General features: G+C 33.7%; 2 protein-coding genes across 2 annotated transcripts in view; one reads left to right on the forward strand and one right to left on the reverse strand.

The window, feature by feature from the left end:
* LOC126772801 (suppressor of lurcher protein 1) overlaps nt 1-13198 on the reverse strand; it is a 216313-nt gene that overhangs the window by 101532 nt on the left and 101583 nt on the right. The gene's annotated exons all lie outside the window — the stretch shown is intronic.
* LOC126772888 (uncharacterized) lies at nt 1582-2984 on the forward strand. Its single transcript, XM_050493494.1, has 3 exons — nt 1582-1736; nt 2280-2432; nt 2810-2984. Exons 1-3 carry the CDS (start codon nt 1692-1694, stop codon nt 2849-2851), a joined length of 240 nt encoding a protein of 79 aa, XP_050349451.1. The 5' UTR covers nt 1582-1691; the 3' UTR covers nt 2852-2984.

Below are 13198 nucleotides of genomic sequence, written 5' to 3' on the forward strand. Positions count from 1 at the left end.
ACTCCATCCAATGTGGATAGAGAAATTTCCAATTTCCCTTATCAAGCTGATTTGCTTTTGCAATAAAATAAATTTTATATGAATTACTCTTCAAAATTTAAATTTATTGTTTTAAGATTTTTGTTTTTAGTGTTCGTTGACCTCGAGAAGTTATATGACTTAGTGCCCCGCATTAATTTGGTGGTGATAGCTGTATATATACAAATACATTTAAGTGACCAGTCGGCAACTACAATCGTTAACGAATTCAGTGTGTTGATTGGCTACACTAGGAGTCGCCTTAAAGACTTAATCTCTTCTTTAGTAATATGCGCTATAAAATTGGAAATACAGAAGGAGCAACCCTGGCAATGCTGTTTGCTGTTAAGATAGTTTATGTCGGTAATTATATGTATATATAAGTCCAGTTCACTTAGAGTATGATGATGTAATAGCCCAAGAAGTTAGGTATAGAATCAAACCAGGGTGGATACATAAACAAAACCGTGAACTAAAATTACTAAAGAAACTAAATTGTGTGAAATTTTCCCCAAACATTTTGTTACAATCGGTGATAGGCCAATAACATGACGAATGAGAGGTGAACTCATTCTTCCCAAAATTTAGAGAATATTGAGATGGATGCTTGGAATGACAAGAATGTGTAGAATACGAAATGTGTACGTGAGAGGAAATTTTAAAGAAATTCTGACAGAAAAGGTAAAAGAAAATAGATTATCACGCACTTCGACTCGCGGGTATATTCGTAAATAAATACTAACAAAGTATAATTATGGTATCGTAATATTTGGATGACAATGTAATTGTACAAACATGGGTTAATATTAATAATAACTTAATCAAAACATCGGAAATATAAAAGATGAAATATAAGAGAATTAATTTCATCGCGGTATTTTAAAAATACATCATTTAAAATTATTATAATTCGCTTCTTTTATGTTTACAACAAAGTTTATTATTTATATTCTTTTATTGAATTTTCTGAGGATATTTGAATACTATCAAAAGTCTGTTATGTGTTTTCGTCGTGTCCACTTTATGAAATTAACGGATTGACTGATATATCAACGCACAGCCGGAACTACTGGCACTAAGAACATGAAATGTAATTTTTTTTTAATAGTTTTTTAATAGTTTTTTAAACTATTAAAAACTATTAAAAAATTTACATACGAGTTTCTTTTATACATTTAGTGCTAACTAAAGAATTTTTGAAAATTTTTACTTGAAGGTAGTGACAAAAAGTCTTCATTTTTGAAGAAAGAACTATGGAAGCAATCCGAGTGAATCGCTAGTAGATAATTTTAGTATTTTACAGGATGACTAAAATTGTATGCTATGTAAATAAATTCTGTATATAGGTATGTAAGTCAATATTTTACTTAAAATTATTTCGATATGTATACAATTCTAAACTTAAACTAATACATATGTATTAAGTTTACCCAGTAACCAGCTTGAAACATCGTCAAATAGTAAATTACATAGATTATTAGAATCCACAGCGCACAAATGATGATTGCAAACAAATTTATTAATTATCTTACTGGAACTGGTGACCTCTGGTCGTAGATAAGATGAACAAACATGATTATTATTCGATAAGAGGACAGTTAAAGTAGTCAGCTATTGAGAAAGCATCAGTGCGTGATCAGGAGTTTTGTCGTAAGGTAGTGTCAAATATCAAGATGAACAAACTATTAATTGTCCTTCTGGCTATCTGCCTCGTCAATGTAAGTATATTTAATTATTTAGTCCTGTTTATGCATAATTAAACGCATGATTTACGTGCACGAAGATTGTTCTAGTGTAATAATTATGCCAAAAATAGAGATTCAAATTTATAATTGTTTTTTATATATAGAATAGGAAGGCGGACGAGCATACGGGCCACCTGATAGTAAGTGGTCACCAACGCCCATAGACATTGGCATGTAAGAAATTTTAACCATCGCTTATATCTTCAATGCGCCACCAACTTTGGGAACTAAGATGTTATGTCCCTTGTGCCTGTAATTACACTGGCTCACTCACCCTCCAAACCAGAACACAACAATATTAAATAATAATTGTCTTCGATTATTTACGTTTTTGAAAGATTTTGTTTGAATATCAGCCTCAAACGCGTATGGTTAAAATATCTATATAATTTGCTCTGATAGGAGCAAATATGTCAGCTTGAACAAAGCTACGTACATAGCTCATAAGTTATATATCGGTAATTGAAATAGCTAAGCTGAATGCGTTGTTTTTTAAACATATATATTAAAATACAGGTTCATGCTTTCGTGAAACGGGATGCAGAAACTACAAAACCTGACCCGTTCAAAGAATTTGGAGACCAAGTACTAAACACTCTTAAGGATGCTGCTGACCCCGAAAAACTTAAAAAAGGATTTAATGACTTTGTTGACAAAGTGCATAGCGCAGTAAGTAATAAAAATGTACAATGAAAACCATGACACATGGTATCCAAAAGTATTTTTCGTAAATCTTTTCACCCCATGCCGTGTTATATAGTGTTAGCATGGTTAAGACTATTTGACAGACATAAGATATTCAAATATAATTTTTTTTATTTGATGATATCATCAAATAAAAAATTATATTCAGTTATAAAATTTTATTTCGATTGTATAAATGAATAAAAAAATATGGATAACTTACATCACGAAGATTTAAAGTATAGTTTTAAATGCGATTATAAGTTTAACAGGCGCGACTCGAATAATAATAATAAAGTTTGATCGTGGTTAAAATTCAAAGAAAATGTATAAAAATGTATATCGATTATGTTTTATTTCAGTTTGATCAACTAAATCAAAAGCCCGCAGAAGCCAAAGCATAAAGCAGGTGTAAGAAAAATATTCAATGAATGTGATTTACTCCATTTAGTTATGGAATATATTATTCTTCATAAAAATTGTAATCAGCTGAAATAGTATTGAAATATATAGAAATAAAATTTATTAAAGATTAAATAGTTATTTTATTCTAATATTTTCTCTTTTAAAGATAATTTTGAACTCTATTGTAAATTTAATTTAAAAAAAAACAATCTTTAGTCAGACGTTAATATATATATTTTTTAATATTTTATAAATCCACAAATATATACATAGAACGTAACGACTTCTGTGTCGACGTGTTTTCAATGTCTATGAATAAGGATGATACTTATCGGGATATCCAATAACTCTTCTTCCTTTATCACTGAAATAGCAGGCACTATAAAATCACATTGCCTCTTGTTTATTGCTTATCACTTAGCTTGAGTACTGTCATCATCACACCTTTCAACGGATAGAATAATATTTGTTTTAATATCGTCAGCGTAATTATTCAAAACCTTAATCCTGTTTTAAATATATTTTAAGCATTTGCAGTGCTATTCTATCACATTTCTATTCCAAGTAGGTACACTTTATTCCTCACTCACGAAATTTTGACTGAAAAAATTAATTTAAAATTATATAATTATAGTCAATATCGTATATCACTTTCTGATATTTCACGACTGATTTCTGTGGAATAGCTCTACTGATCGTGAAGTCATCTGACTTTAGCTAGCTTGGTTTAATACAACAAACATATTGTTATTGTTAACACATATTTTCATATGATACCGATACATGGGCTTATCATTCTAAATTAACAAAATTCAGTGGCATCCATTCTTACATGTATTTAGCTGAACTTTGAAGGTACTCGATATCTTTCGCGATTGTGAACCGATTTTAATTTTTCTTTTTTTATCATAATATTGGTTTTCTATTTTGAATATTAATAAGTTTTATGAGCGTGCCTGTGGGTTGGAACAGTTTTGCACGGCACGTGAAAAAAATTTCAATTTCAAGGATATGCATTATTAAAAAACAACATGTAAAATTGAACACGTGACAAACATTGAAAAGTTTCTTATATAAGCTTTGCAATTTCACTCTCACAATGATCTAAGTTGTTTTTAATTAGGATGATTTAGAATTAGGCAAAATTACAATCATATGAGTTCTTGAACTTGAGTTATCAATTGTTTTAACTGTTTATCTATTTACTACCTATATGGTATAAGATAACAGGAACAAAGGTCAAAAAATCCATGATTCATATGAAAATATATTTATAGTGTTTACATTCAAAGATAAGATGCGTTTAATTTATTAAGTATTAGCTCTCGTCAATTTTACGTATATAAAACCATAAACGCATTGAGCTTAAAATAAACACGAATATAATAAATATATTGCGTAATTAAATGTATGAAGTTATAATAGTGAAAAAATATAATTCTTATGAAAAACTTTGCTTCTAACTAAATTGAACTATAATAACGTAATATTATGTGAATATATTTTCCGTACGCGACTGCACACCGACAGACAACTTCCGAAGAATACAAATATCATATCAACAATAAATTAAAAAAATAAAATAAAACATTGAGTCTTCTTTTCTGTTAGGCTTAGGCTTTGTGCAAGCTTGTTTGGGTAGGTACCACCCACACATCAGATATTCTACCGCTAAATAACAGTACCTGATATTGTTATGTTCCGGTTTGAAGGGTGAGTGAGCCAGTGTAATTACAGGTACAAGGGACATAACATCTTAGTTCCCAAGGTTGGTGGCGCATTGGCTATGTAAACGATAGTTGACATTTCCTACAATGCCCATGTCTAAGGGCGTTGGTGACCATGTGTTCAACCGCCTTCCTATTCTATAAAAAATATCTCAGCGTTAGTAACAAAATGGATATACTTTTTGTTGCTAAATTTTAGTTCAAAGTGTGAGTGAGCCAGTGTACTCACAGAGTGTATAATATGTGCGATGTTAAGTATCAAATTAAAAGGACTAATTAGCACATTTTAAAAATATATATTTCATGATAGTTCTTATTCGATGCGTTGCTTGAATTAACTCGATAATTGGGTAATATTTAAAAAAATCACGTCATATTTTTCAAGTAGTCAAATATTTTTTTAGTCGGGTTTTAGTTTTTAATTTTTTCTTATATTTTTTGCGCTACATTCTACGTGCTTTGTGTTTTTATTATAACCGATAGATTATTTAAAATAAACCGATATAGTAAATGACAAAGCATTCTTTACATATCCTGTTCTAATTTTATTTTAAAAACTAATATTGTAATATCTTCGGCACGGTAGTATGCGCAAGCGATCCCGTGACGTCCCCCGACAAGATGGAGTGGGTACCGCTGGTTTTTTAAGTGGGTATTCCGGCGCCTTCAGCGCCGGAATACCCACTTACCCCCCCACCTCATGTGGGGGAAACACATAAATGTGTTTTTCCAGCGAGAAAAAAAAAATTGTAATATCAGCAAACGATACTATACTGTGTTGGTTCACTACTAGACAGGCAAGTCATTTATGTACATAAATGAATAGAAAATGTCCAAGTAATGTCCTTGAGGGATCATTATAGCAAAAAAATCCCAGAATATATTTTTTTGGTCGACCCTCTGAATCCCATTATTAAGAAAGGAATTTAAGAAGTTGTCTGTTTCATTCATTCTCTTATTACGAAACAACGTAGATGAGTAAGTAGAGTAGAGTAGTGTGAACAGAATTTAATTCATTTCTTACAGGAAAAAGTTTTTTTGTATACATTAATACATAATGCGTTTGTATAGAAAGATTGAAGTTTTATAGTAATAAATCAGGTAAGAAAATCCATAAATTATTACTTTAAAAAAATCATTTGTTCACTTTTAAGTGTGAGGTCCGCCAAGTATAAAAGTGCGCTAGAACACATGTAGTTTTTAATTATTGAACATTCGGTCAGGTACGAGATTATGTGTCACGTTCAGCAACAACACTTAAAGAGGTAACGGGTCAATGATACAAGAGGGCTTAGAACATTAGATAAAAGTATATTATGAAGTAAAATTGATCAAGATCTTTTGACCGATCGCAAAGATTAGTGCAGAATTTGTACATATGTCAAATGTTTTGTACATATGGCACCGGAGAAGCGGACTGATAAATTTTCTATCAGTCTATGGAATATAAATTGTTAATCTATAACCCATAGCAAATATTTAACAGGTGCCTTTGTCAATCCTAAAGCTGGATATGGTGACAAATTGGAGTCAAAATTTAGATCGCAACATTCAAAATCACTAACATATCTGACTTCAATAGATAAACAAGTTAGAAGGACAAAATCGAAACATTCGAGAATTATTTTAAGATAAGACTTAGAAATGTTATATGTAATAGACAGTAAGTGGAAGTTTTTAATGATAATATGATTCTGTACTAAGAAACTGTGTCCATTAAAACTTTCGCTTTAGAAGACAAAATCGAGATTAAGTTTTCACCGGTCCGATAAATAAGTAAAAGTCATATTTTCAACAGAATCATTTTCTAGACTATTTTATTTAAACATCTTAAAATAATTTTAACATTCCAATTTGAAAGATCTTATAAAATTAATAATTAATTAGATTCCATAGCGAATTAATGATAATTGCAAACAAATTAATTATTTTCTTGGAAATGGTGACCTCTGATCGCAGATAAGATGATCATTTCTAATTGAGAGAACAGCTAAAGTAGGAAGCTATTAAGAAAGCATCAGTGCATGATCCGGAGCTGTATTGCAAGGTCGTGTCAATAATTAAGATGAACAAGCTACTAATTGTCCTTCTGGCTGTCTGCCTCGTCAGTGTAAGCATATTTAATTATTTGGTCTTATAAAATTATATTATCAATTATAAGCAATATTTTAAATGAAATGCATTTCTTTCTAAGAAAATTTTTAAGAAAATATCTTCGTCTTTAAATACAGGTTCACGCCTTTGTGAAACGCGAGGCAGAAGCTCCAAAGCCTGAAACTTTTAACTTAGATGAATTTTCGAATACAATACGTGACAAGTTTAAGATAGAACCAATTGACCCTGAGCAAATGAAGAAAGGATTTAATGACTTCGTTGAGAAAGTGCAGGGTGCGGTAAGTAATTAACTTCTAATATAGCTTATAACAACTTATATAATAACTTGAGACCCCTTTTACGTTTGTGTTTAAATCACAATATATGAAACCAAAACCTATTTTTTTATTGAAAACTAAATTATAGTGCTTGGAAACGTAAGTTAACATTTGTGCTAAATTTATGAGGTTTTGTCTATTAAAATACGAAAATTCAGAATAATTAAAAAACTTTGCCGCCAGATAGAAGATTAAAAAAAATTATATTGATTGTATTTTATTTCAGTTTGACCAACTAAATTCAAAGGTCAAGGATAGTAAAGAATGAAGCAGACGTGAGAAAAATAGTCAATTAAAGTGCAACACTCCTAGATTTAAAATAGTGATGTAATTTATTATTTTTTCCTTACAAAAATTGTTATTCTGTTGAAATACTAATAATTGAGATATAGAGAAATTAAATTATGATAGTCTAAATAGTCTTGTTTAATTTTTTTGGCTTATGGGTAATTTTTTGGCTTAAGGGTAATTTAACAATAAAAAAAATGTAAATACTGGTGGTAGGGCTTTGTGCAAGCTCGTCTGGGTAGGTACCACCCACTCATCGGATATTCTACCGCAAAACAGCAATACTTGATATTGTTGTGTTCCGGTTTGAAGGGTGAGTGAGCCAGTGTAATTACAGGCACAAGGGACATAAAATCTTAGTTCCCAAGGTTGGTGGCGCATTGGCTATAAGCGATGGTTGACATTTCTTACAATGCCAATGTCTAAGGGCGTTTGGTGACCACTTACCATCAGGTGGCCCATATGCTCGTCCACCTTCATATTCTTTAAAAAAAAAAAAAAAATTCGGCTTACAATTGATTTAAAGCTGTAGTGGAATTCTCATTTGTCATCTCTTTCAAGTAGAATTCTCTCGCGGCTCTGCTATAATTTGATAAGAATATTTTGGATATTTTTATAATAATGTCTATTAGTATATTGCTCTCCATTATAGGTATAGACTTGTATACATTTTTCAAAAAATAACTATTTGGTCTATTTACAAGACCAGAGCTCGAGACCCGCAACGGGATGCACTTAAAAAAGTTGGAATACTTATAGTGGCATAGCAGAATATTTAAAATGGTCTAAGCTATATACGTACTACAGGAACATAGATCCAAATTATTTCTATCCATAATTCACTTGAAATATTTCTCACCAACTACGCATAAATAAAACTAATGGCATTGATAGTTTATATAATAATAAGCACGAATTCAACAAATATTATAATTTGCATAATTGAATGTCAAAAAAGCCATGACAGTACATATAAAAACAATTATTTTTATTGAATGTCAATACGTTTTTGGAAATCCAATAACGTTAAAATAAGTGATTGTATTTCCGGCAACGAGAAACACATTTGTATTTTTCGGAAGTGTCGCAAAATATCGAAATATATCGTTCCTACAAAACGTCGCTGTGTATATGTGAGTTTTCATAGCGCTATTTCTTTATTACCTTATACAATATTCTCGGCTGTGGCCAAAGTGTGCAGGTGGCTTTAATATGCAAGGAGGGAACCCGATAAGCCAGCCTTACAAAGCCAGGTTTGATCCTATTTGAGCTCCTCGGTCCGTCTCTAGCTTTTCGCAGATTTACACCACGCTTTTGTTCTCGTTGTCTAAAATGGTTACAAGTGACAAGGAGATTATATTTATCACAAGGTTGTATGAAGCCAGTTCTATTTATATGTGTGTCTCTACCTCCTTGAATATCGGAATAGAATTTGTATGATTTCCTTTCACTCACAGTGATATTACTTAAATAACTGTCGTGTTAACATTGGTATGGTTGTTTCCTTATAAATAATCATATTTATTGATGAGCATTTTCTATGAAATGAAGGAATTTAAGTATATTTTCTTCTAGAAAGGTTTTATTTATAATAAGATAATTATAAATCTAATAAATTATATATAATTTAATCTTCATAAAACTTCAAGGGTAAAATATGTTTAATCAAAACGACGACGTAAGTTTTTAGGAAACAGACATTAAAATTAATATTATGTTATAAATACGAAGGGATCTGTCTGGTTCGTTAAGCAAGGTTTTTATTCTATAATTTATCGATCAGACAAGACAAAAATAAGTAGAAAGGAAATAAATTCAAATGATTTTAACACTGTCCGTTGTTTTGATATGACATGTATTAATTTATATATAAATAAAAAGATTGTTGCATTTTTGCCATCATTGCGTAATCACGATTGGTCCAAAAATAATTTTAAAGTAAATGATAAGTCTTATGTAATATTAGAGTTCAGTAAGTATGGATGATTCTGTAACTTGAGTTTATTTACCAAAAGCATTCGGAAACAGCTACAACATTGAATAATATATTTGTGGATAGTGCTTAATACTAATGATGTAAAATGATAATCGCTTTTCGAATCAAAATATCGATATCAGTGTGTTACATATACGATGTTCGCAAACAGAACTGATCCTTAGGTCATGATCGTGGCTCCTCAATGCATAGTGTTATATTGAATTCCTATTCATTAACAAACCATCAATTGTGAGAATTCTACATAACAAATGATAACCGTATTAAATAAATACGTATTATGATTTTGTAAGATAGTTCTAGACCATAGAAAAGTCGAAGACCTCAAATGGAATCCATGATACCTTCGATCATTGTCACTGTACTGAAGCGAAGTGTAATCAGTTGACGGAGATATATAGCGTGAGCACAGGTGTGGAAAGTCCTCAACAAACATTTGTCTAGGTCGACTATATTTTACGACTGAAAATGTACAATAATATACTTTACGGCTAAAGAAATACAGCTTTCTTTAGAATATTCTTTATGCTCACCGAGATTCATGCAAAGACTCGTCAGCCAACGAGTTAGAGATCGATACAATTGAGAAAAAACTTTTGGCAACTAATTAGAGGCAATCAGTGCTCTCATTTGTTACGAAGTTAAAGATACAGCAAAAAATTATAACTATTGACATTCAAGTTCAATTTACTTGTTTTGTTTTTTTTTACTAGCTACCAAATATAAAGGTATAATAAATTTGTATTCATTTTGGTTCATGTTTAATTCAATTATTGTTGTATTAATCTCCTAAACTTACTCCGTGAACTGTAATTGAGACTTGAAAGATAATAAACATTGTAATTATAATAAAACAATGCAAAAACAATAATATACTTTATATACTTGGACAATGGATAGAGAGATGATAATTGTAGCTCATAATAAAATGCTCATCCGATAAATCGATACCACTTGATTGTGTTTTTAGTATATTTTATGCATTTTCTATTTTAAACATATAATATTTTTCAAAATGGTAATTTTATCGTTAGGAGATTGTGTTTTTTACCGTTATTTGTTTACACATAATAATACAATTATTATGGTTATGGTTATATTCTCTCGTGCACTTCTATGACATGTCATTTAAATGATTTAAGTTTGAATATCTAATGTTTTTAATAAATAATAAAAGTCGGACAAATTTTGATATTTATATATATGTAAATATAATATGTATGTAATATTATATGTATGTATGTAAATATAATATGTATGTACACTAAACGACACCTCGAAGGCCCACTACAATGTTGTTATAGGAGACTTTAATACTAAAGTGGGAGTACAAGATAGCGGTGAATCGAAAGTCGGACCTTACGGCTTGGGCTGCAGAAATCACAGGGGGCAAATGCTGGTAAACTTTCTCGAAGCGCAAGGGCTTTTTTTGATGAATTCTTTCTTTCAAAAGAAGCCTCAGAGGAGGTGGACCTGGCGAAGCCCCGATAACGTGACAAGGAACGAGATAGACTTTATCATTTCGAATAAAAGGCACATATTTAGAGATGTTTCAGTAATCAACAGGTTTAATACCGGAAGTGATCACCGCTTGGTTCGAGGCACTCTAAATATCAACTTAAAAGCCGAAAGATCGAGAATGATGAGGTCTACTCTCCGACCTACCATGCTCCAAGCTGCTCAAGGCTCCGAAAAGTTCCAAATGGAACTTCAAAATCAATTCACCGCGTTGGAAACCATAAGCAGCATTGATGAGAGAACCGACACGCTGGTCAAAATACTGCAAAACACATCCCGCAAGTGTTTTCCGCCACAGAGAAGAGACAACGCACCAAAACTCTCTGCTGAGACACTCGAGCTCATGAGAAAACGACGAGAACTACCATCGTTTTTGTCAGATAAGGCCTTAAATCGAATAATAAAAACGCTGACGCGACGCGATCTCCGACGCTCCAATACCCGTGCCATCAAGGCTGCGATTGAGCAAAATCGGGGATCGAAAGTGTTCGCTCGCAAGTTTGGGAGGCCGCGTCTGACAAAACTTAAAACTGAAAATGGTGGGGTCGTTACCTCTAGGCCTGAGATTGTCGGAGAATTAGAGAGGTTTTATGGGCAGTTGTTCTCTTCAAGATCGGATAAACCCGTGGGAATCAGTATTGATGACCAGCGCGCCCCTCTTATGCGCCATTACTCCGAGGAGCTCCCAGTCGATGACCAAGGCGAGATTAGGGCGGCTCTAGAACAGCTTAAAAACAACAAAGCTCCGGGAGATGACGGAATCACAACAGAGTTGCTTAAGGCAGGCGGGACTCCGGTCCTGAAAGAGCTAGCAAGCCTCTTTAATTCCGTCATCCAACATGGCAAGACCCCGGAAACGTCGAGTGGGAGTGAGGTGGTACTGTTTTTCAAAAAAGGTGATAAAACCCTCTTGAAAAACTACAGACCAATCTCCCTCCTGAGTCACGTGTATAAGCTGTTCTCAAGAGTCGTCACGAACCGTCTCGCCAGACGACTTGACGAGTTCCAGCTCCCAGAGCAAGCCGGCTTTCGATCAGGCTACAGCACCGTGGACCACATCCATACTGTTCGGCAGATTGTGCAGAAGACCGAAGAGTACAATCAGCCGCTTTGTATGGCATTTGTGGACTACGAGAAAGCCTTCGACTCCATCGAAACCTGGGCAGTGCTCGACTCATTGCAGAGATGTCATATCGATTGGAGATATGTCGAGGTACTGAGATGTCTGTACAACGCCGCTAAAATGACTGTCCACATCCAGGACTGTAAGACGAAGGCGATCCAACTGCGCAGAGGGGTGAAACAGGGGGATGTAATATCCCCGAAACTGTTCACCAACGCGTTGGAAGACGTTTTCAAAACGCTGGATTGGACTAGGTATGGAGTCAATGTAAACGGCGAGTACATCTCACACCTTCGATTTGCCGACGATATCGTCATCATAGCAAGAGTCGCTGGAACAACTCACCGAAATGCTGCGTAGCCTAGGCGAGTCTTCCCGGTGTGTCGGTCTCGGTATAAACTTGGACAAGACCAAGGTCATGTTCAATAGGCATGTCATGCCGGGACCGATATACGTCGAGGGGAAACCTCTCGAAGTTGTTAGTGAATATACCCACCTAGGACAGATAATACAAGTCGGTAGGAACAACTTCGAGAAGGAAGCCGATCGAAGAATTCGCTTGGGATGGGCAGCATTTGGCAACCTTTGTCAAGTCCTCAAGTCGTCTTTACCGCAATGTTTGAAGACGAAAGTCTTCAACCAATGCGTCTCACCTGCCATGACATACGGTGCCGAAACGTGGACACTAACTGCGGGACTAGTCCACAAATTCAAAGTCGCTCAGCGTGCTTTGGAGCGAGCTATGCTCGGAGTATCTTTGAAGGATAAGATCAGAAATGAGATTATCCGGAAAAGAACCGGAGTCACCGACATAGCTTGCAAAATTAGCAGGCTGAAGTGGCAGTGGGCTGGTCACGTATGTCGTAGGACCGATGGCCGTTGGAGCAGACGAGTCCAAGAGTGGAGACCGCCAATCGGCAAGCGCAGCGTAGGGCGCCCTCCAGCCAGTTGGACCGACGACCTTAAGAAGGTGGCGGGCACCAACTGGATGCGGAAGGCGGAGGACAGGGAGCTTTGGCGCACCTTGGGAGAGGCCTATGTTCAGCAGTGGACAACGATTGACTGTTGATTGATTGATTGATTGAAATATAATATAAGTGTTTAAATTAAATAACTTGTTGCTAATTTAGATATTTCCTTTTCCCATTATTGAACTTTGCGTATCGTCGCGTCACTAATAAAAATAGTGCGTAATATTTGCAAACATTCATAGTATTATTTGATTGAAGTATGATTTTCATTCGACACGTTTTATTTTTATA

Source organism: Nymphalis io, chromosome 13 (genome assembly GCF_905147045.1).
Source record: "Nymphalis io chromosome 13, ilAglIoxx1.1, whole genome shotgun sequence".
Taxonomy (NCBI): Eukaryota; Metazoa; Arthropoda; class Insecta; order Lepidoptera; family Nymphalidae; genus Nymphalis; species Nymphalis io.